The 22920-nt window shown below is 39.3% G+C and overlaps 1 protein-coding gene across 3 annotated transcripts in view; it reads left to right on the plus strand.

Moving 5' to 3' along the window:
* The window catches only part of FSHR (follicle stimulating hormone receptor), a 175011-nt gene that overhangs the window by 77757 nt on the left and 74334 nt on the right, over positions 1 to 22920 (plus strand). For all 3 annotated transcript variants that reach the window (XM_058684153.1, XM_058684152.1, XM_058684151.1), the window contains exon 2: positions 204 to 275. In XM_058684153.1, coding sequence (XP_058540136.1) covers positions 204 to 275 — 72 coding nt within the window. The remainder of the gene's footprint in view (positions 1 to 203; positions 276 to 22920) is intronic.

Raw genomic sequence — 22920 nt, forward strand, 5'->3', positions numbered from 1 at the left:
TCATTAAACCTGTTCCCTCTTAATGCAAAATGGGCATCACTGCTTTGTGGGGAGGATGAAGAGAGATCATGTGAAAGCAATTGCAACTACTACTAAATGACAAGCACTTAGTATATGTTGGCTGTTGGCTGATACTACACATTAGGCAATTACTTATCAGTGAATGGATAGGTTGTGATATTTTATGTCTACTCTCTTTTCAGGAGGTTTGTCCTCACCAAACTTCGAGTCATCCCAAAAGGAGCATTCTTGGGATTTGGGGACCTGGAGAAAATGTATGTACCTAACAGTGCTTTGTGTGAGTGCCTCAAATAGGCTGTGGTCAGCAGCCTCACATCACATCCAGTGTGATGCTCTGTGCCTAGAAGCCAGAAAACTTTCTGCACCTCCTCCTATTTTATTTCCTAATAGTGAGGGACCTTTCAGAGTATGGCTAATGAAAAGAGCATAAGGTCAATCTAAGCAGTCCTCACTTTTTCTTCTACAAGGCATTGCTCCAAAGTACCTGTGAGTGGAATTTTTATAAACCAAACTGATTTTCTCTGCTGATACCTATTCTTTCTCAGGGATGTTGTCTATTATTTCTGAATAATTTTTAATTGACAACAGGGCCTAACATTTGTGTTCAAGATTCTCTAGACTTCTCTTTTCCAAGCCATGCTGACAAGTGGTAATTGATGTATCAACATTTACAAGCATCAGAAAAGTTTATAGCACTAAAGATTTCCTTTGAAAGGAGAAGACTCCTTTGCTAATGCAAACATTAACTTCGTACTGAGCTAGTTTAATGTAGGTGTATCCCCAATCAGGCTTTTCTCAAAATTAGGCACAGTATTAAAAAGCAGTATAAATTCTGCCATGTTTAAAGTAACCCACTCTTAATTTGAGAAACTTAACAGAAGACCTTGGGGGAAAAAGAGGGGAAAAATAGTTTCAAACAGAGAGGGAGGCAAACCCCAAGAGACTCTTAAATACAGAAACAAACTGCAGGTTGACGGGGGTGGCAGAGGAGAGGGGGAAATTGGTGATGGGCATTGAGGAGGGCACTTGTTGGGATGAGCACTGGATGCTGTATATAATCGATTAATCATGGGAATCTACTCATGAAGCCAAGAGCACACTGGATACACTCTATGTTAGCTAACTTGACAATAAATTATGTTTAAAAAAATTTTTAATAAAGTAACCCACTACTCCTTTGAAGGTTCTTGACCCCATCTCCCAGGTCTCTAGGGCCAGGAAAATGTGTTCTTCACCAGAGCAGCAGCCAGAACTCAGGACTTTAATACCAGTGAATACAGCAAAAGAAAGATGGATTACACAGAAAGGAATGATTTTTTCATCATAAGAAAGCAACCCCTCAGGTTACATGCTTTTCTCCTTCTTAAAGCCATTCAATTTTTCCTCTTGGTTCTTTCACCCCCATTTAAGAATACTTGCTGAGGTCTGAAGAACAAAGAAATCCATTAATAAAGGAAACACAGAGCAGAGAGAGTGGGAATATGTCTCAGCAATTACACCACCTGCTTAGAGGAAGGTGCTCAGAATCCTGGGTTTGAGGGCTAGCTTTGATATAAACTTACTGTGCAATCTTGATTAAATCACTGTATCTCTTGGTATCTTGGTTTCCCTACCTGTGGGTTAAGTAAGGAGTTTTTCACAAAGGAGATGATGGCTCCTGTGAACTCTAATTCCTAAGTGTAAGGGCCCCCAGTTGGATGACAGCCTGGTTTAAATCCTGCAATCTTGGGATGCCTGGATGGCTCAGTTGGTTAAGCGTCCAACTTCAGCTCAAGTCACCATCTCACGGTCAATGGGTTCTAGCCCTGCGTCGGGCTCTGTGCTGACAGCTCAGAGCCTGGAGTTGCTTCAGATTCTGTGTCTCCCCTCTCTCTGCCCCTCCCCCACTCATGCTCTATCTTAAAAATAAATAAACATTAAAAAATGTTTTTAAAATAAAACCTGCAGTCTTCAGGGTTTACCTTCTTGAGGATATTCAACACTCACAGGAATTGAGAGATAGGGCACTCAATGGAGCAGAGCTCACCGAGGAAAACAGGGAAGCAATAGAACTGGGGAGCTCTCTGCTCAAGGTATATTCCTACATGGGTTAGCTGTTGCCCTGCTTAGAACTGACATGTACTAGATGACTAGACTATTAGATACACCTCATCCCCAAGAAGCCCTATAATTGCATAGAAATTGTTCTAAAGACAGCAATATCAGATATCAAAAATAATCCACCTTAATCAAATTCAATCCAGCAGGTGTGACTGACCCTCATTGGGTGTTCAGCATCAGACAGGACATTCCAGTAGTGATATAAATCGTTAAGCTGAGCTGACACAGCAATAATCCCAGAGACAGGGCAGCTGGCTTAAAACCTCAACTTCCTCAAACCTCAAACACAGCTTGTGCATTTCGACCTCATGACTTTATTCATCAGCCTATACTGACACAGCGAGATGCCTAAAATAAAATTAAAGTGATCTCATTTTTTTCAACACTTTGTATGTCCTAAGACTTCAAAAACATTTCTTAGTAGAAGGCTTGTCACCAAACTGAACTCTGAACAGACTGTGCCCTTCAGTCTCTACGCTCCTTTCTTCCGTTGTCTCACCTATTCTTGGTCAGTGATGGCTTCTTATCTCCTTTCCTGATGTATCCCCAGTATTTCTATTCACCTGGTTTTTAGCCAGTTTCATGAACTTAGTAAGTATCAGCTTCCTCCTCAATATTTCCTTCTCCATGAATCATAAAATACCTTTCATTCATTCTGCACATGTAGCCAAGTTTCACCTTCTTTTGCTAAAAAGAAGGAGGGAAAAGCTTTCTGTATAAATCCTGCCTTCCTTCCCTGCTACCTTCCCCTCTTTCTGGTCACCCCCACGCTTGTGAAAGAACAGTTGCATTCACTATCCCCCTGCCCTTTCCTTTCACTCACTCTTTAGCCAGCCCTCTTGCTATTTGGCCACAAATTCTCTAACACCATGTAATCACTCTATGAGAGTTCCCAACAATGATGGACCTGCCAGATCTCTTGACTTCTACTTTGTCTTCCTAGCACTTATCTGTAGCTTTTGACGTCACTGACTATTCACACCCTTCTTTACAATACTCATCCCCCTTTTAATTTCAGTGACAACACACCCTCCTGTGTACTCTCCTAATGTCCCAGACTACTCCACTGACAGTTCTTTCCGTCTTTCTTATTCCTCGGCTGCCCTTCAAAAATTCAGATATTCCAGAGCTCCATTATTGGCCATTTTCTTTCTCATATTATACTCACAATCCCCAATCATTATTCATCAATTGATGTCTTACTATCAGGGCTCCAAAACCTTCTTCCATAACACCCATCTCTCTTTTGAAAGATAATTCTTGTTTGTTTGTTTTTTTAATTTTTTTAACGTTTTATTTATTTTTGAGACAGAGAGAGACAGAGCATGAACGGGGGAGGGGCAGAGAGAGAGGGAGACACAGATTCAGAAGCAGGCTCCAGGCTCTGAGCCATCAGCCCAGAGCCCGACGCGGGGCTGGAACTCACGGACCACGAGATCGTGACCTGAGCTGAAGTCGGACGCTTAACCGACTGAGCCACCCAGGCGCCCCAGATAATTCTTGTTTTCAAATGGAAAGATTCCTAAACATCTATACCTCATTAAACTGCCAGTGCCTCAAATTTAATACATCCAAACTAGTTCATGATCTGTATCTTTAAATTTCTTATCTTCTCATATTGCCCAGTGAAGAACATTACCATCTGCCCAAACTCCCATGCAGGAAAATTCAGTATCCCTTGACTTTCCCTTAAACCCAGGTCCTTTTCCAGTCCTATTGACTCTTTCTCAAAAATATTCCTGGAAACCAGCCCTTCTCTCCCTCCAGCTATTATATCCAAAGTCTCATTAACACTTACATAGCCTGTTACATGAGGCTGCTATGCCCAACCCAGGTCTGATCTCCTCAGCTCCCTGCTGCCAGACCCACACTGCTCAAACTCTCTTACAGAAGAAACTGGAGGGACTCTCATTGCCATAGTCTTTAGTCTTAAGTGGCACAAAAATCAAAGCCCTTTCTATTTCCATCATATGCACTGTTTATCCCACATTTTTGCCAGGCAGGAACGTGTGCCATTTCCCATTTCATTACCAGACATCCCATTACTTACATAAAACAAGATAGCTGGTTCTTTGGATGGTGCCTGGCACATAGAGGGATCAAAAAGTTGTTGCAAGGAGGGGCACATGGGGGGTTCAATCAGTTAAGCATTTGACTCTCTTGGTTTCAGCTCAGGTCATGATCTCACAGTTCGTAAGATTGAGCCCCACGTTGGGCTCTGTACTAACAGCAGGGAGCCTGCTTGGGATTCTCTCTCTCCCTCTCCCCCACTTGCACTCTCTCCAAATAAATACACATTTTCTTAAAAAGTTGCTGGTGAATTAATTAACAAAATGCACTTTCACACTGGTTTTATGTAGATGCTGTCCCTCTGCCTAAAATTTCACTCGAAATTTGAATAGAAATCCTGGTGATCCTCCAGTGTCCAGATTAAATGTTTACTCCTCTGTACAGCCTTTCCAGAATGCTCTCAGTACTTCCAAACCATAATCTTGTGTCCACCATACCAATAGCACTATTATCAGATTGTATTCAGAATTCACAGTTTTTCTAGATCTCTTGATTGATCTTTAAGGGCAAGGTCAGAGTGTAACTTTGTATTAAAGTACAACACCAAGTTCTGTTTTTATCTCCTTGCTATACCTCTCATCTGTCCACTTATCTCCTCCAACTATCATCAGCTTTCCCAAATGACTGCAAGAGTTTTCAAGTATGCTGCCCTGTCCTCCAGCATGCTCTGCACTCACCCTCATCCATTCTCTAGGTGGCAACCACAGTGATATTATCTAAATTCCCATCTAATTATGTCCACTTCCACATCTGTCCTGCCACATACACACACCATGCCTTACCATTGCTCTTCACATTTAAAAAGAAAAAAGATCTCTCACACTCTCTCCTTTTATCAGTTCATACAACGTACCATGTTATCTGCCTACCATGAACCTTGTTCGGTGCAGCTCGTTCCGACTAGAACATCTCTTCCACTTTGCAGTCTTAATTTGGTCGGTTCCTACCCATCCTTCAGATTCCCATGCCAGAGTCACTCACCTAGAAAAGCCCTCCCTGACCTCTCCAATTAGGAAAAGCCCATTACTATATACATTCTCCTACCACCACTAGACTCTTTGAGCTGACTTTCATTTTAGCAATTTTATACTTATTTTATGGGATAATTTAATTTCTAACTCCCCTACCAGACTGTCAAAGGACATGATTGTTTTATTCAGTACTGGATCCTTGGTGCCTTGCACAATAAATAACTGATAAATGCATGAATAAAAATGAAGAAATATAATAGTTGGGAAGACAAGATATCCAGATATCAAAATATTAAATAATATGAGTGATAGTGATAAATAATGTAGAAGTAGATAGGCATACAAACACTGGTTGAGAATCTACTATGATCTAGGCATTTATATAGTTACAGTTTAAAATGTAACTCAGGACAAAAATGCACAAGATAATATGTTCTAAATAAGTGATACAACCATTGTATTTGTTAGGACACTTTCTACTGTGAGAGGCCAAAGAAAATAAACCTCAAATAGGCTTAAGGAAAGGAAGGAAATTTAATGGCTCATTTAACATGATGGTCAGAGAGGACAAATAGCTTTAGCAAACATTGTATTCAGTTTTCATGTCCTTAGGACTTAGCCTCCGTCTCTCAGGTCTCCCTTCCACTATGTTAGCTTAAGTCCTTAGTCCCACCCTGGTGGCAACATGCCAGCAGCAATCCTGTTTGCACATTTCTTGGGTTCTATTCAGAAGGAAAAAATTGACCTTTTTTTCTCAATCTCATAAAAGTCTTAAGATTTGTATAATTCATTTAGATCACACAATCATTCTTGGACCAACCATTACAACTAAGGGAAGGTGATACTCAAACTGGCTGTGGCCTGGGTAATGGATTCCACTCTCAGATTTGAAAACACCCATCCCAATCACATGCACTTGGAGTGGGTGAGGGAGAGTCACAAACAAAACCTGAGGCCACTGCTGGGGAAAAAAAAGGGGGGGGGGGAGACTAAGTGCTGGTGGCTGCAAACAACTCACATCTTAAAATTAGTCCTGTTCTCAAACCCAAGAGAGTTTTCTGTGGCCTGGGTGGTTGAGGATTTGATAAGTTTGGTTCTTTCCCCTGCCTCCTGTTAACAATGACTTAAAGAATCTAGTAATTTTTCCCAACCCATGCTGATGATTCTTCTTTTATTAACCCAGCTTAACCTAGCCCCTCTGCTTTTATAAGGAGTCAAACAGATAAGGAGTCTTTCTGGTAGAAGGCAAGCTTCTCCCTGGAAATGAAATGATCACTCTTCACATTGTAGCTTTACTCAGCATCACTATCTCAAACCTTCCTACTCTTTGGGACTAGCTGGGGGAAAAGAAACCATTAAACTCTCTGCAATGTGAAGTGGCTTTGCAAAGTGCACTGTAAACTGTTTACATTGTCTTTAATTACTTCAGAGCCATATGTCAGCTTGGTATAAAGTGTGAAGATTACACTGAATAGGGTGGGGGGAGTAGGTGACAAGGTGGTGATTTATGGTAACCAGAAAAATTATGTATGGAAATGAGTGCAATTTAAAAACACATCTACGTGCTATTATAACACTGGAGGGGGAAGAAAAGCCAGTTTATAACAAAATTTCTTTGAAAATAGGAGCATGATGAATATGTAAATGAGACCAATCAACATCAGCTGAGATATGGTATATGCAGATGAGACGGCAATGAGCCAAAATGTGAAATAGCTCCCAAGCCATAAATATGAACCATATAAAATTCATTTGAAATATTCATGATAACATAAGGACAAAAAATATAATCAAGTGATTTATTTACATTTAAAAATGAGAACGCTAGTCTAACACCCCAGCCTCCACCCCCCAGATCACTGGGGAAAGAAAAGTTAACAGAGGGACTTCTAGAAGAAGAAATTTATTAAATGAGAACCAATGCAAGAACACTAAAAAAAGTTGAGGACCCTTCAAATTCTCAGTTCTTTGCACTTTCTCAAGCACAGATAAAAGGAAAGGAAACAAATCAGGTAATCAAAACTGTATTGCTAGAAATTTGGGCTCCAATCTGCTTTGCCTCCCTAAGCACCTGCTTGTTGGATCACGTAGGTCCATTACCTCCCCATCTTTCTATGTTTCCAAGTTAATAGGCAAAGGAGTCTTGAGTCTCACTTGCTGAAATAAAGCAAAAGGGGGTAGGCTGAAGATGCAACAGGCTGCTGATTAACAACTAGAGGCCAGTGTTGGAGCAATTAGATCCTTGAATGGGAAGACAGGATATGAATCCTTGGGCATACAAAGGATAATGAAGCTCAGTGGTTCTCATCTCAGGCAGTGCTTTAGATGCCCTGGTTTGTTGTTTTTTTTTTTTTTTAAATAATCCACAGGACTATCATTTCTAGGGATTTTTCATCTGTCTGGGGTGGGGCCAAGCACTGGTCATGTTTTAATACCCCTTTGATGATTCTAATGCACATCCACTGTTGGAGCCCCTGAGGTGGATGATTATTTAGGCCTGAATCCCATTTGTAGGAAGAATATTCACAAACGTAGGTAGTACGTGTATGTATGGTGTGACTGGAAAACAAATAAAAGGAGGGTGGTAGGAGAATAGGTCAAAGAAGCAGCTGGGGTGAGATCATAGAGCACCTTAGAGATCATGGGGACAAGTCTGAGTGTCATAGTTAATCCTGGGGATTAAATGGGTTATTTTGAACAACCAGGTGAATAATTTGATTTGCATTTGTTAAAGATCACTCACACACAGATTTTTGTTAGTATTTCATTAAGGATTTTTGTCTATATTTATAGAGCTATTAGTCTAGATGGTATTGTCAGGATGCGGAGCAACTAGAACTCTCATACACACCTGCCGAGGATGTAAAATGGTACAACCTCTTTGGAAAATAGTTTGGCGGTATCCTATAATGTATTTACCCAAGAGAAATGAAAACATATGTCTACCCAAAGACTTGTTGAAGAATGTTTGTAACAGATGTATTCATAATAGCTCAAAACCACAAACAACCCAGGACTCATCACCAGGCCAGAAGGTAAGCAAATTATGTTTTACCCATGTGACAGAATACTACCCCAAAATAAAAAGGAATAAACTGCTAATACAACAACATGAATGAATCTCAAAAGCATTATACCAAGTAAAAAAGCCAAACACAGAAAAATATACTCCATATAATTCTATTTAGATGAAACTCCTAAAAAAAAAAAAAAATCTACTCTGGTGCCAAAAAGCAGATCAGTAGTTGCCTAGGGCCAAGTGTGATAACTGGAGAATGTCTTGGAAGGGGAACAAGGAACTTCCTAGGCTGACAGAGATGTTCTATATCTTGATTGTGGTGGTTGTTAGAAAATATATCCATTTGTAAAATCTTTAACAGTTAAAATGAGTACATATTATTTGTCAAATTATACTTAAGTAAAGTTGATTTTTTAAAAACAATTAGTACCTATTTGGAGCCAGTTTTAAACACCACATCTCAGTTAATCTGCACTTTATAGACAGGGATCTAACATTCAGCAAGGTTAAGCAACTAACCAGCACCAGAGCTTCAGTGGTTAAGCTAGGATTGAATCCAAGGTAGTCTGGTCCTTTCTGCTACAAAAAGCTTCCTTTTTATTGGCATCCACCATTTTCCAGAACTACTCTACTAAAATAAAGGAGTGACCAACAGAAGGATTATGGCTGTGAAAGCTTCCTTCAGTATCATTTATAATTAGAAAAGAGGATTTCTATACCTAAGCACTTGGAACTTCCATAAACCAGAACCTAAAATCATTTTCTGGGGGAACAGTCCTAGAAAGGAGTAAACCTCTTCTTGCAACATTTTTTGCCTTCCACTTCCAGTGTGCCAACTCATTTCTGGGTAAAGCTCTTGCTGAGACTGGCCTAAATCCAAGGGTTTACAAACTGTGCTGCCTGTTAAGTTGCAAATTAACTTAGTCAGCAGTTGGGAAATGTACAATTAGGCCAATTAAGTTGTCATTATTGACCCAGGTCAAACATGAGTTAGTGTCTAGAAGGTGAAAGTCCTGGTCTCATCTCCTGTTCTCCATAAATATTCTGAAAGTATTTTTTTTTTTATTTATTGCTTCAACCAAGAATACAAGAAGCTGTTTTCTTCTCACATTTTGGGTTGATGTGGTTTTAGTGTTCCCATTAAGTCCCCTTATTTCAACTGTTTCTAGGTAAGTCCTTAAAATAAACTTTACAATATCTAATGGCTGCCCAGCTCAAAAAGAGAATAATTTATTAGCTTCACATTTATGTATTTAGGTTTTTACGCATTTTGGTTTTGTTTTGATTTCTTTTTAAGAAAAAATTTTTAATGTTTATTTTCATTTTTGAGAGAGAGAGAGAGAGAGAGAGAGTGAGAGTGAGAGCTAGCATCCGCTTGAGCAGGGAAGGGGGAGAGAGAGAGAGGGAGACACAGAATCCTAACTCCAAGATAGGGACCTGAGGCCAAGTGGGACACTTAACCAACTGAGCCACCCAGGCACCCTTGCTTTGATTTCTTTTTATGTGTTGGGGGGATGGAACAGGGGTAGTGTAATAGGGGAGGCAGAATTCCTGAGATATAGTCATCTTATGGATTCCCCCAACACTGTATTCATTTTAACTCTCCACATCTTAGTCCCTTTATGCTTTATTCATAAAGATAGTATAGGGATTCCTTGCTGGAAGGGATTACAAGTAAGGGAATACTGGAAGAATACAGGTGAAAGCCCCACTGTTTACTCTGCTTGGGCTGCTATAATAAAATACCAGACTGGGTGGCTTAAATAACATTTATATCTCACAGTTCTGGAAGCTAGAAGTCCAAGATCAAAGTACCAGTATGGACAGTTCTTGTGAGAACCCACTTCCTGGCTTATAGACAACTGCCTTCTCACTGTATCCCCACATGGCCAAGAGCACTGGTCTCTCTATCCCATTATAGGGGCACCAACCCCATCAGAAAAGCTCCACTCCCAAAACCTCATGCAATTTCTTCCCAAAGTCCCTACCTCCAAACACCACCACAGTGGGGACTGGGCTTCAATATATACATTTGGGTTGGGGATGGAGAGAAAAAGACACAAACATTTAGTCCATAGCACCAACTGTGAACTAGCAAGCATATAGTAATAAAGATGTGTATTATAGATGCTCTTTTGCTTGGGAAGGCACAGATATGCTGTCATTTACATATTCCATCTCTAGGATCCTCCACCCACTTGACACTTCAGGACTTATGGTCCTGGCAACCTCCACTTGGCAGCTTTCATTCAGCAACTAAGATTTCCAGGTACCAAGATTTGACAGAGGTTACTAAAACAAGGCTTCTCTGGCTTGCCATCAAATGTAATTTTCTTCTATTTTCTAATCAACAGCCAAGCAATATCATCTTCTCTATCTTTCAAGACTTCTGCTTTAGCCATGTTTGTCCTTCTGACCTTTCTTGACAAGCCAAGTTGTGGAGGGACTTTCAAATGTGTTATATTTGTCAGTGCTCACAGATATACCCGAAAATGAACAAGACTTTTTTTTTCTCTCTGCCAGTAACTTAATGTTTGTCTCTACTTGGAGAAGATACAATTAAGGCAGCATAATACTCAAGTTAAAAATAGCCTCCTGGCTCTGCCCTGGAGACTCTTGGTAGGGTTTTTTTCTTAATAGAATGGTATTAAAATAAAAAGATGCAATCTAAATGTAAGCTCCAATCGATGCACAAACTACTTATTTTTATTTCCTCATTTAGCCCATGCCCATCACAACCACATCCATCTGGACTGTTTATGACTTAATAAGATGCTTTAAACAGTAAAAGACTCAAATAGAATATGGACCCACTTGCCTGCCCACCCCTTCTCCTCCCCTACCCCCCAGCAAATAAACTACCTGAATCTCACACTTCATAAACCTCTCCTTTGGTACTCGGCTCCACCCTGGCCAGACTACATAGAAATCAAATGATCAGAGATGTGTTTTTATAGTTCAGAGCATTCCAGAAGTTAAACAGGCAGAGAGAAAGAACATAAGAGGGAAAAAATGCCAGAGGAGCCTAAATGAATAAAGTGGAAGTTAACCACCCCAGTGGGTCTGAGATTCTGAGAGAGTCTGGGCAGAGAGATAGCAATTGTTGATGCCAAGTGTTTTATAAACATGTAATTTGCACTTGGATGTGAACGTGCTTTGAAAAGTTAAAAGTGCATACAAATGCAAGGTATGAATAACAAAGAGAGAACATTTGCTCTGCTTCCCATTCCTGGAGCTCAGCTCAACAACACAATGACTACTGATCTTGCCTTTCCCTCTTCTCATATTCTTTCAAAGCACCAAGCACAGGGCTGGGCACACTAGAAGGAAAACAGAAGGCAACGTCTGTGAATTTGGCATCTCTAACTCTTGGATTCTTTCCCAGCCTTTCAGAACCTTTCCCCCAAATAAGATCTCAATATTTTTTTTAATCTTTTTCTTTATTCTTCTTCTTCTTCAGTAAAGATAACAGCATCTGAAGAAAGTACTGCCAGTAAAATTCTAAAGAGTTAATGAATAGGATTCTCCAAGACAATTTGCCTTTTTGAAAAGACATGAAGTAGGTAATACCTATTTCAGAGGATTGAATCGTTAATGGTGAGATTTTAGTCAATGTGGCACATGTGCTTATGGAGATTTGCTTTAATACATGAAAAATTATATCTAAAGTGGCTTACCTGTTTGGACTGCAAAGTCCATGTGTACATGAACTGAAATTTGAAAGAAGGATGAATTTCCTGTATCAGACTGACATTAATGCTTTCAAGATTCCGTCTACTGAGGACAGGCTCCCTCACTGACCGACCAGATGGAGAACTTAAACTGTTTTTCTTTTCCTTTAGGGAATGTTAAAAATTGAGGTGCCAGTCTTCATGTATTTGTTTCAAGTATGCTCTCTTATACCTTCCCTTATATTGTCTTCCCTACTTCTCTTCATATGTACATCTAACTTCTCAGTCCAACCAAGTCAGATACTTAAGATGGCACTTTTCATTTAGTAAAGCAGACATTTGGTTTGGGGAAAAAGGGATGGTGGCTTACTGTAGCACCAAGTTCCATAAGCCAAAAATCCTGGATAGAGAAAAAGTTCCAAACTAACTTCAAGGAGATGAGACCAAATCAGAGATCAGTGGTTGGACATTTTTAAAGGGAAGAGATTAATAGACTTCAGTCAAGTACTCAAAACATGTTCAGGCTGATGGATGACACCAGCTAATCCATCAAGTGATTTATCAGGATTCAGACTAAATGATTGTGAATTCCATCACTCCCTAAACACCTGTGAGGATGAGGCTTGTAGAGCTAATGAGCTTCCTCAATCTGGGACACCTACATCTAACTAGTATATGTGCTGTTGTGTTTGTGTTTATTCTGTTCTATTTATGAGCAACTCAGAGAAACCAAGCAAACTCAGAGAAGCATAATACATCCATCAGTCAATAATTCCACAAATTCTTCTTGAGCAACAATATATTTGTTAATTAGATGAGGGAGTGATTTGATGAAGCTTATTGGCTTCACTACTAGATGTTCTGTGCAATCAAGATGAAGATACACAGTCCCTGCTCTCAAGGAGTTCCCATAGTGCTCAACAACAATAGCTGTCATTTGTTGAGTCATTATTTTACCATAAATTTATTTTTTTTTTAATTTTTTTTTCAACGTTTATTTATTTATTTTTGGGACAGAGAGAGACAGAGCATGAACGGGGGAGGGACAGAGAGAGAGGGAGACACAGAATCGGAAACAGGCTCCAGGCTCCGAGCCATCAGCCCAGAGCCCGACGCGGGGCTCGAACTCACGGACCGCGAGATCGTGACCTGGCTGAAGTCGGACGCTTAACCGACTGCGCCACCCAGGCGCCCCTATTTTACCATAAATTTAAATAAGCATTTTACATACATTATCTTATATATTTATCATCTTAGTTTTACAGTAAGGATATTGAAGCCAAGAAGTGATGAGACTTGCCCAACATCACACATCTAACAACTTGTAGAGCTGTGATTTGAACCCAGGCATTCTGACTCCAATGCTCACAGAGTAATCTATTCTTCTGTAATATCTATGAATCCAACAAGGGTACCCCAGATTATACATGATACAGGAGGATCATAATCTTTCTAAGGGAGAAGAGCAGGACATACACAAATTCACAGAGGTCTTATTTATTTAATTGTAATAGTAGCAGTAGTTTGAATATCTTTGCAGTTGTTACCTATTTTATAATTTCAAAATGCCTCATCTATATATTAGCTCATTTAATCTCTCATACCAACCCTTCAGTGGCAACTGGGGCAAGTATTTGAGCCCATATCACAGGAGAGAACATAAAGTTCAGAGAAGTTTGGTGACTGGCCTAAGATCAACAGCAACAAAGTGATGGAGGGGAGATTCCTCCCATGCCACATTACATGCATTTTCTCCACATAACGCTTTACTTTTTGCAATGCTGCCTCTCCTTTACTACATCTAGGGTGCCTGGATGGCTCAGTTGGTTAAGCATATGACTCTTGATTTTGGCTTAGGTCATGATCTCATGGTTCAGGAGTTCAAGCCTCATATCAGGTTCTATGGTGACGAGGAGCCTGCTTGGGATTCTCGTCTCTGTCGCTCTCTGCCCCTCCCCCACTCACTCGATATCTCTCTCTCTCTCAAAAATAAATAAAAAATAAACGTTAAAAAAGAGAGAGAAATTATATCTTGAGAGCCTTATGGTCACTTCAATACAGGTCAGTAAGAATGTCCAAGTCAGAAGAAAAAAGTAACATTTTATTTCTCCAAATACATAACCTTCATATGCAGGTGTTTCTGCTCAGTGTTTTCATGCTTCCCACTCAGTCCTGAGCACTTGGCAGTGGTAAAGAAGGATGCCCTAGAAGTGGACAGATATTTGATCCAAGTAGTAAAAACCCAAGTGCAAAACTGGCCTTTTCCATGCCAAAGAATCAATGTGTTATTAAAAACTGGCCCAAGCTATCTCATCAAAACATTATTTTTAATGGCAATTTTTCTAAGTCAACACCATTTATAGACTTGTTTTCTTCCTGGTTTTGTGTATTTCTCTCTGCCTCTCCTTGGAATTAACATTCTAGTAACATATAGACTCAACCATAACTTCTTAGCTAAGATAAAGGATTTTATCTCCGCAAGAGAGAATTTTTCTTTTAATTAAATGTAATGAGCATTTCATGAGCCCCTGCTAAGTGTCTCCTATACCGCAGCATCTCAGATATTAATGTGCACAAATCACTTGGGGATCTAACATGAAGAGTCTGACTAACGTGGTCTGGGTAGAACCTGAGATTCTGCAGTGCTAACCAGCTCCCAGATGAGGCCAACAATGATGGTTCATGTTCCATACGGAGTAACAAGATCTAAACAATGTACTAGTACTGGGTAAGGAACTGTATGGTGGAAGATCCAAGAGAAGTGGGCCACAGTAATATGCTCCATTGTAGTTGTTGATAAAATGACATGGCACAATTAGAGAAAAGCAGAGAACTACATAAACATGTGCTCCATTGCTATAACCAAATCATAGATAATAGGACAGTTTTCCTACTCTTTTGTCGTTTTTAGATCACATATAACAGTTAAATTGGTACTCAGTTTTTAGTATAACTAATCACTTATCTAAGTATTGTCAGTTTCTTTGTTGGTGATCTGCAAACATTGTAGTTGGAGAATGAAAAATGCAATTCTCATACAACTATTCAGGAGTAAACCCATTCATTGTATCATTCATGTGGGCAAACAGCCTGAGCACTCCTTCTTGTCACAGGAAATCTGCATTTCAGGCAAAAAGTAAGGGACTAAAAATAGATATTTATGGCCTGGTACTATCAGGTGGGCAAAGGTCAGAGGGAAGGTGCAGGTCAAGGTAGCACAGAAGGTTTCAACCAGAACAAACACAGCCAGAGTTGTAAGTTGAGGTGGATTGGGGAAAGGAGATGGAGGAAAGCAGTGAGAATGCTGGAAAGAAACAAAGAAGGCTTCTTTTCTCCTTTCCCTTTCCAGCTAAGACCCAGAAATATTCCTGGTGCACCCAATGGAGCTCACAGGAAACCTAGAGTAGAATGAAAGCTATGCTGGTCTGCCTGAGTTTTAAGGAAGGAATTCTGCAGAGCTAATCACTGGACTGAGATTGCCATTTAATGCCCTTCCTCCATAAGCCATTTATCAAGTTTATAGCAGCAACAAGAGTTCATTACCATGTTCCTGTTTTGCACATTCTTGAACAAGGTTATGCCTCCAATTTTAAGTGTGGTGTATAAAAGAAATGAGGGAAGGTGGGAGGGTGAGAGGTTTCTTGGAGTGAACAGTAATAAACAGAATAGGTGCTCCTCACCAACTGGAAATGAGAATCTCCCCCACCTGCTTATGACTTTGTATAATCAGAAAGAACAACACATCACAAATTCTCCAATTCATTCTTATTAGAAGTTCCTAGCCCCCTTTTATCAGTCTATCTATCCATTCATCTTTCAGTCAATCTTCCATATTAGGACTTGAAAGAACACATAGGATTTCATTCTAACCCTCAAGAAGTTTGTGATATATAGAAATAAGAGGAATTCATGTGAAACAGAAGACACAAATCAGAACATACGTAGCCTCTAATGTTGCTGTCCAGACCTTGGATGCTGAAAGCAATTCAAATTGGTGGGGGTTAGATCATTGTATTCCAGAGAAGCCTGGGAAGCTGTCGTGGAGACAGTAGGATTTCCATAATCAAAGGCAAGAGGGGAAAATGTTCTGAGTGGCAGATACAAATGAAACAGATTAAAACCATTCTGGGTACCTGAGGTCTCCCTAAAGAAGCCTGAAGGCTTCTACAGCCCCTGTCCTTTGATCCTATTATACACAATGGGCTCCTACTGACCTCTCAAAGTTCCAGTAGAAGAAAAGAAACTCCATACACTGGGGTAACTTCACCTGAATTCACCAGGATATTTACTCCTTTGATATCCCATTCATGATTCTGTACCCAAGATGCTAGGAGCTCATCTATCAATGTCCTAATAGTGTAATGATCTGTGTGCAATAGATGGACTCAAATTACATTTAAAACTGCTAAGTGCCACTGACATGGAGTAGCCATTGTCAGTTCTCCACAAAGTAGATGTCCCAAAGGAAATGGGAAATTTATACATATTCTCTCATCTCACCCCAATTATATAGTCAAATTAGGGCACACATAAAATTCACTTCAGGGCCTTAATTGTCCAACTTCTCCATTTTCATAGAGTGCATTCGCTGACTAAATAATAAACATATGCCACTACCACATCCCGGTCAGAAGCACAGGTAGGAGAAGTGGCAAACACACATGGGATAGATTGGTACAACCCAATCTTCTAGCTTCAAGAAGGAATTCTATTTTCTGAGGACACAGTAAAATTCTTCAGTGCAGGAATGAAGTCAGAAAGGAAAATATTCTGCTCAAAGAATAGTGTTTCCTGATCTCCTCTGGGGAAAGGCAAGCAAATGCTCACTATTCTCAAGTACAGATTTCTCTATTGTAGGAAGAGAAGAAGGTTTGGAATGCCTTTATTAATGCTCTAATATCTGCTTCATTCTGCCTTTTTTTGTAAAGTGTTGTCCATGTCAGGATGAAAAACAGGCTATGTCTGGTCCGTGAATCCATGGGTGACAAAGCACTACAGTGATCTCTGCTTCTTGGTAATCTCATATTTAAATAATGCCAATGGCAAGCTTTTACTGAAATACACCACTTCCTCAATCCTTCCTCATTATCTCTGTGTTTTTGGTCCTAACCTGTTCCTGCTCCTCTCCCTGGAGTCCAGAGATGACCAACCTGACAGATCCATTTGGTTCTTCAGAGCCTAATATGCCACATTTAAAGCCATAAAAAAAGGGAAATTGCCATTCCAACATTCACATGTATAACATGTGATTAAAAGCAAAACTATGTCCTTTTAAAGGCTTCAAAGATACTGTAACAAACACATGTGGGTCCTGTGGCCATCCTATATAGAGGAAAAAGTGTTGATGGCAATGAATTTTTCAGCTCTTTATCAAGGGCACTCTTTTCTCAAATTGCCCTTATCCCTTTTGAGACTTACCACACTTCTATGGTAATCCTATTTTAGGTTTCACTGTTCTCTGTTCTCGTTCTCTCATTCCATCTTTGGTATTCAAAATCTCCTTCTGTCCCCATTGACATCTAATCTGGTGTGATTCTCACTCCCAATAATTCTTCAACACAGGGGTAGATGATCACCTTTAAGTCATAGGTTAAATGTCCCTAGAATCAGGCCACTGGGAACAATTGGGGAAGATAAAGTTTCAAAAGCATCAGCTCTAGGGTCTACAGTATAAAATATGTGCCCTTGCCTTGCCATTGTCCCTGGAAATATTTTCAAAATCAATTCCTATGACATGGTGGGAAGCTGATAAATGTACTTTAAGCTTCTAACATTGCACCATTTCTCCAGCATGTTTTCTTCCTCTTCACTTCTTAAAAATGCCCAAAATGAGGCAGTAAGAAAGCTCCTTTTTAGGTTGAGAAAGTCCATCCCCTTCCCTTCAAGCAAGGATGACAAAGTGATAATCTCAAGGAAAAATACATTTCCCAGTCTAGAACTCCTCAGACCAGACTCCCTTTCAATTCTACAATGTCTCATTGCCATCTTTCCCAGTTACACCTATCTTGGGTCTTCCTTAGAATAATCTAGAAATTAAAAAATAAAATATAATTCTCCAGGGCCATCAATCCAAGATAATAGGAGGACTGGAATAGTTTTTCATGCACCTTGGAAATCTTTTAAAAGACATGCACATTTCTATGGGGCGCCTGGGTGGCTCAGTCGGTTAAGCGGCCAACTTGGGCTCAGGTCATGATCTCATGGTCTGTGAGTTCAAGCCCCACATAGGGCTTTGTGCTGACAGCTCATAGCCTGGAGATTTTTTGTCTCCCTCTCTCTCTCTGCCCCTCCCCCATGCACGCTCTCTCCCTCTTTCAAAAATAAATAAATGTTAAAAAAAAATTTTTAAAGACATGCACATTTCTAGAAAGGAAACATGATCTCTGTTCTGCCCATCCTAATTACAATTCCTATTTTCCAGTGTAACAGGATTTCTGGATGGCAGGAGTAGCACCCTGACATGTCACCCTCAGAGGGTGGACTAAGCAAAAAGGCATGCTGTCTTCAGAAACAGCAAAGGCGTGCTCACTGTAGCATGTAAACATTTTAAACAGAGTGAATTCCATTTCTATCCATACTCATCACAAACGAGCATCACCAAAATGCTCAAATGCATATTCACGGTGTGCCTTTCAAATGCATTGTATGAAAAAATCAGAGCTAAGCATGAGGCACAGATCCGTTTCATTTAATTAGACTTTCAGAGAAGCCTAAATAAAAAGGTCTGCATTGCCGTAAGTGTTCTGTTTCTGCACAAGTATAGCTGTCTTGCATTGTCAGTGGTTTGAATTGTAAATTATTCCAAATGCAAAGCCTTTAAACCCTGAATGTTTGACTTAGGTAATATTATTACAGACAGACAATGACATCTAACCCATTTCTCTTCTGAATTTTATACTAGGGGCCACTTTTCCTTTATAGAAAAATCAGGGTGAGAGGCTATTCCCATTGTCTCAGCGGCAGAGCCCTAACTTAATGCCATGTTAGGAAATCTTGCATCATTCTCAGAACATCCCCTGAGTGTGCTCATCCCTTATTTTGATTTGCTCCTTTTTACTTTCAAGTTCCTTTTCAAATCTCTCCCCAGTCCAGGTATCCAACTTTGCTACCACTCACCTCCAAAGACCCTTCTCAATAGCTAGGGTAGGCTCCTCATGTCCATATCCAATGCAATCCCCTTTCCTACCTTCCAATTTCTACAGTTGTCTACCTTCAGTGCTACCACTGGTCTATTTCTTTTTTTTTTTTTTTCATTTTTTTATTATGTTTATTTTTGAGAAGCAGAGAGAGACAGAGCATGAGCAGGGGAAGGGCAGAGAGAGAGGGAGACACAGAATCAGAAGCAGGCTCCAGGCTCTGCTCTGTCAACACAGAGCCCGATGCAGGGCTCGAACTCATGAACCACAACATCATGACCTGAGCTGAAGTTGGACGCTTAACTGACTGAGCCACCCAGGTGCCCCTCTCCATTTCTATGTAACCATTTAGTGTGTACTCCCTCCTTCAGCATGTATTTACTGAGCACCTACAGTGTGCTGGACACTAGAAAGAAAACATTGACCAAATAGATGGAGATCCTTGTCTTCATGGCATTCAGATTCTTGGAGCAGAGATAGACAATGGACAATAGACTTTTTAAAAATCATGTAACTAGGTGATGGCAATTAAGGAGTACACTTGTTGTGATGAACACTGGGTGATGTATGGAATTATAGAATCACTATACTGCATACCTGAAACTAATATTATACTGTATGCTAACTAACGAATTTAAATAAAACCTTTTAAAAACTCAAGTAACTTACCAAGAGTAAGATAAGTTCTGAGTCATGGCAGGGGAGAAAAATTATAGCAGGATAGGGGCATCAGGAATCCTCTTCTAAGACTTACTGCCCTGATCTGGGGTACAGCAGTCTACATGATACTCAACCTCCATGTTGGTTTCACCATGTTATAGTATCTCTATGGCCACCTTTGTAACACTTCTGTAGGCTTATTCCTAAATAAACCTAACTGCAACTGAAGAGGAAAGACAAAGTTGGCAAGTGGCTCCCCAAACCACAGCATATATTGTTTCAAAGGTATAATGTACTTTTCAAAGGCATACTGTCTGCCTTCTTTGGGCAACTTATAGATACCCAAGCTGGGCAACCAGGAATGCTATCCCTGATGGAAATGGTTTAGTTTTTGTTTTTAATAATTAAAATTGATTTTTATGATTATAAAAGCAATGCATGTTTGCTATAGGAAAAAAAATTCAACAATGTAGAAAGTTAAAAAGAACAATGATTTTACATAATTCTACAATGACATATACACTCTTAACATTTTGGTGGATAGCCTTCCATAATTTTTTCTCCAACACACTTTTCTTAAAAAATTAAAATGAGATTATATTACACATGATCTTTTGTAGCATACTTTGTTTTTTCCACTAACTGTATGCTGATAAAATGTTTTAGAGGATACTGATGGCTGCTGAAGTGTTAAAGACAAGGGCAATAATCCCTAATTCAAAAAGACCAGAACTCACCCACAACTACTGTTAAGTATAAAGGATCAGCTACTGGTTTGGGAAAAAGTAGAAAACTGCAAAGAACACTGCACCTCTAGTTTGAATGTAAAGCAGAATGCAGAAGGAAAAAAAAAAACTGAAGAGGCACTTACAGAAGGAAAGTACATTTTTGTTAATTGTTTTGGAAAGAAGATGAGAGAGTAGAATATCATTTTCCTTTCTGCACTGTTCTGTGCCCACCTCCATGAAGGCTGAGTATGAAAAGTGCTCTAGGTGGAGGCCTCTTTGAAAGGGGTTCTGTGATATGCTGTTTTTATCAATGGACATTGACTAGACTACCATTAGAAGAAAGTCAGTATAAAAGATGTCAGGTCTCTGGATTACAAACCTGGCAACCCACAAAAAAGCAGCTCTTGGGCTCCTTCAAAAATGGACCCGAAAATAACGATGTAAAATGTTCCCTAGAAGCACCTGTACCTGCTGCAGCCAGGTTTCTCAGAGACAAGTAATCTGTTGACTGTAGCAACATGTACAAATGTACTTGCTACAGAAGAATAACCTAGAAGATTTGTCATTCTGGGTCTATATGTATATTGAAACTTTGCTTTCATTTATAGCTAGGATACATACAAGGCTTCATGAAAATAGATTTGTGAGCTATCATAAGATACTCCGCATCTAGCACATACACCCATATGCACAGGGAAAATAATAAAACCTTTCCTGTTAGTGTTTGAAATGTCACCATACAACTTCTTTAGTCTCCCTTTTTCCCCTCTCTCTACTGCTCTGGAAGTTATATGTTCTATTCATATTATTTTATTATTATTTTATCATTTTAAAAACATGTATCAAACCCTCAGATTAATCAGCATCATGTTGCTCTACCTGAACACAAGAACCTGCAAATGGCTTTAATCCTCATCTCTCTCTTGAAATTTTTCATGTCATTTTTGTCCAGAACTTTAGTTTTTTTAAAAAATACTTCCCAATTAGTATTATTTTTATTACTATCATTTTGCCAAGGATTTTGCTTGTAAACTCTGTCTTCTGGGTTCCATTTTCTTCTTGTTGATGAAAATTGTTTCATTGTTCTTTACATTTAGGAGTGATAAGTTCTCTTCACTCTTTATCTGAAAAAGTCTTCCATGCCCCTTCCTGAACTCTTTACAGTCTAGATGAATTTATAAGCCTGGAGTGATCAGAATTTCCACTCAGCAAATAACTCTATTGTCTTCTATTGTGTATTGTTGTTTCTGTGAATTCTTCTGTCAGTCTAACTTTTGGTAGTCTGTTTTTCCTCTCTGGTAAGTTTTAAGATATCCTTTGCCTACAGTTTCACTTTTGGTATGGATTTTTTTAAAATTTCTTTATGCTTGTGGCTTAGTGGTTTCCTCAAACTAAGGCGACATTTCCTCAATTCCAGAAAAGCTTTTATTATCATCTCTACTCTCTTCTTTATTCTTTCTTCCCTCCTGCTGGATATCCTATTAGATCTATGTTGGAACTTCTGGTACCATCTTCTAGGTCTCTTCACTTATTATTCCTGTTTCCATCTTTTTGTCTATGAGCTATATTAAGAGTGATTACCTCATCTATTTTCCAATTCATTCACTTTATTTTTCAATATATCTAGTCCATTATTCAACTTTAATGTCCTTGACTACATATTCTTTTATCAGTATTTTTCATTAGTTTTTAAAAATCTGTCCTTTCTCACACTTTCCTGTTTTATGACTTCTAGACCTTTATCTTTGAACAGTTCAAATATATTTATTTTTAAATATCTTGTAGTCTTATTTTAATCCACAGTCATTGGGGTATAAATATATTCTCTCTAGTGTGTTATTTCCTTGTAAGATTTATATAACATTTATCCTCAGCCCATCTTAGGAGGGATGAGGAACGTTCACTTGCAGCCCCATGCTCTAGATATAAAATATCCTAACATACAGATTCTCATTTGCTGCTGTTGACTGTTTTCATTTTCTTCAGTTTTGTTATGATCTTCCTGTTAATTTTTTGGCTTGAGGTCACTGTATCGAGTGGATGGTATGTATTCTCATCCACATAATCATGTGTCACTGGCCTGGTGTTAAATACTTGCAGATGACTATTTCCACCCAGGGCTTAGGCTGCTTCTTTGATGATTTCCCTTGTGACAAAGTAGAATTTTAGAGTCCCCATTTCACTAATGTGCAGTCTTCCTGACTCTTGACTTTATGCAGGTAATTCAGTTCTAGCTCCTCTCAAAAACAAATCTGCAATTTGGACTCATCTTTCCAAGTGGGTTTTGAAGATCCAAGACCCAGCCATTAAGTTGTTAGAACTTTTCTTTGATCTTTTGGCTCCAGTGCACTTTTACAATTTTGACTAGGTTGGGGGTCATTCACTATTTCTAAATTGGCTCCTCCATAAATGTTTGACCTATTTTATTTCACATTTCCATGTGGTTGAAGGTAAAGAAGCTCTCATCCCAGACTTCTACTGTAGCCAGATTTCCCAACATAACTCTTCCATTTTTTATAATAGTCTATCACCCTCTTTCTGGCT

This window comes from Neofelis nebulosa, chromosome 9 (genome assembly GCF_028018385.1).
Source record: "Neofelis nebulosa isolate mNeoNeb1 chromosome 9, mNeoNeb1.pri, whole genome shotgun sequence".
Lineage (NCBI taxonomy): Eukaryota > Metazoa > Chordata > Mammalia > Carnivora > Felidae > Neofelis > Neofelis nebulosa.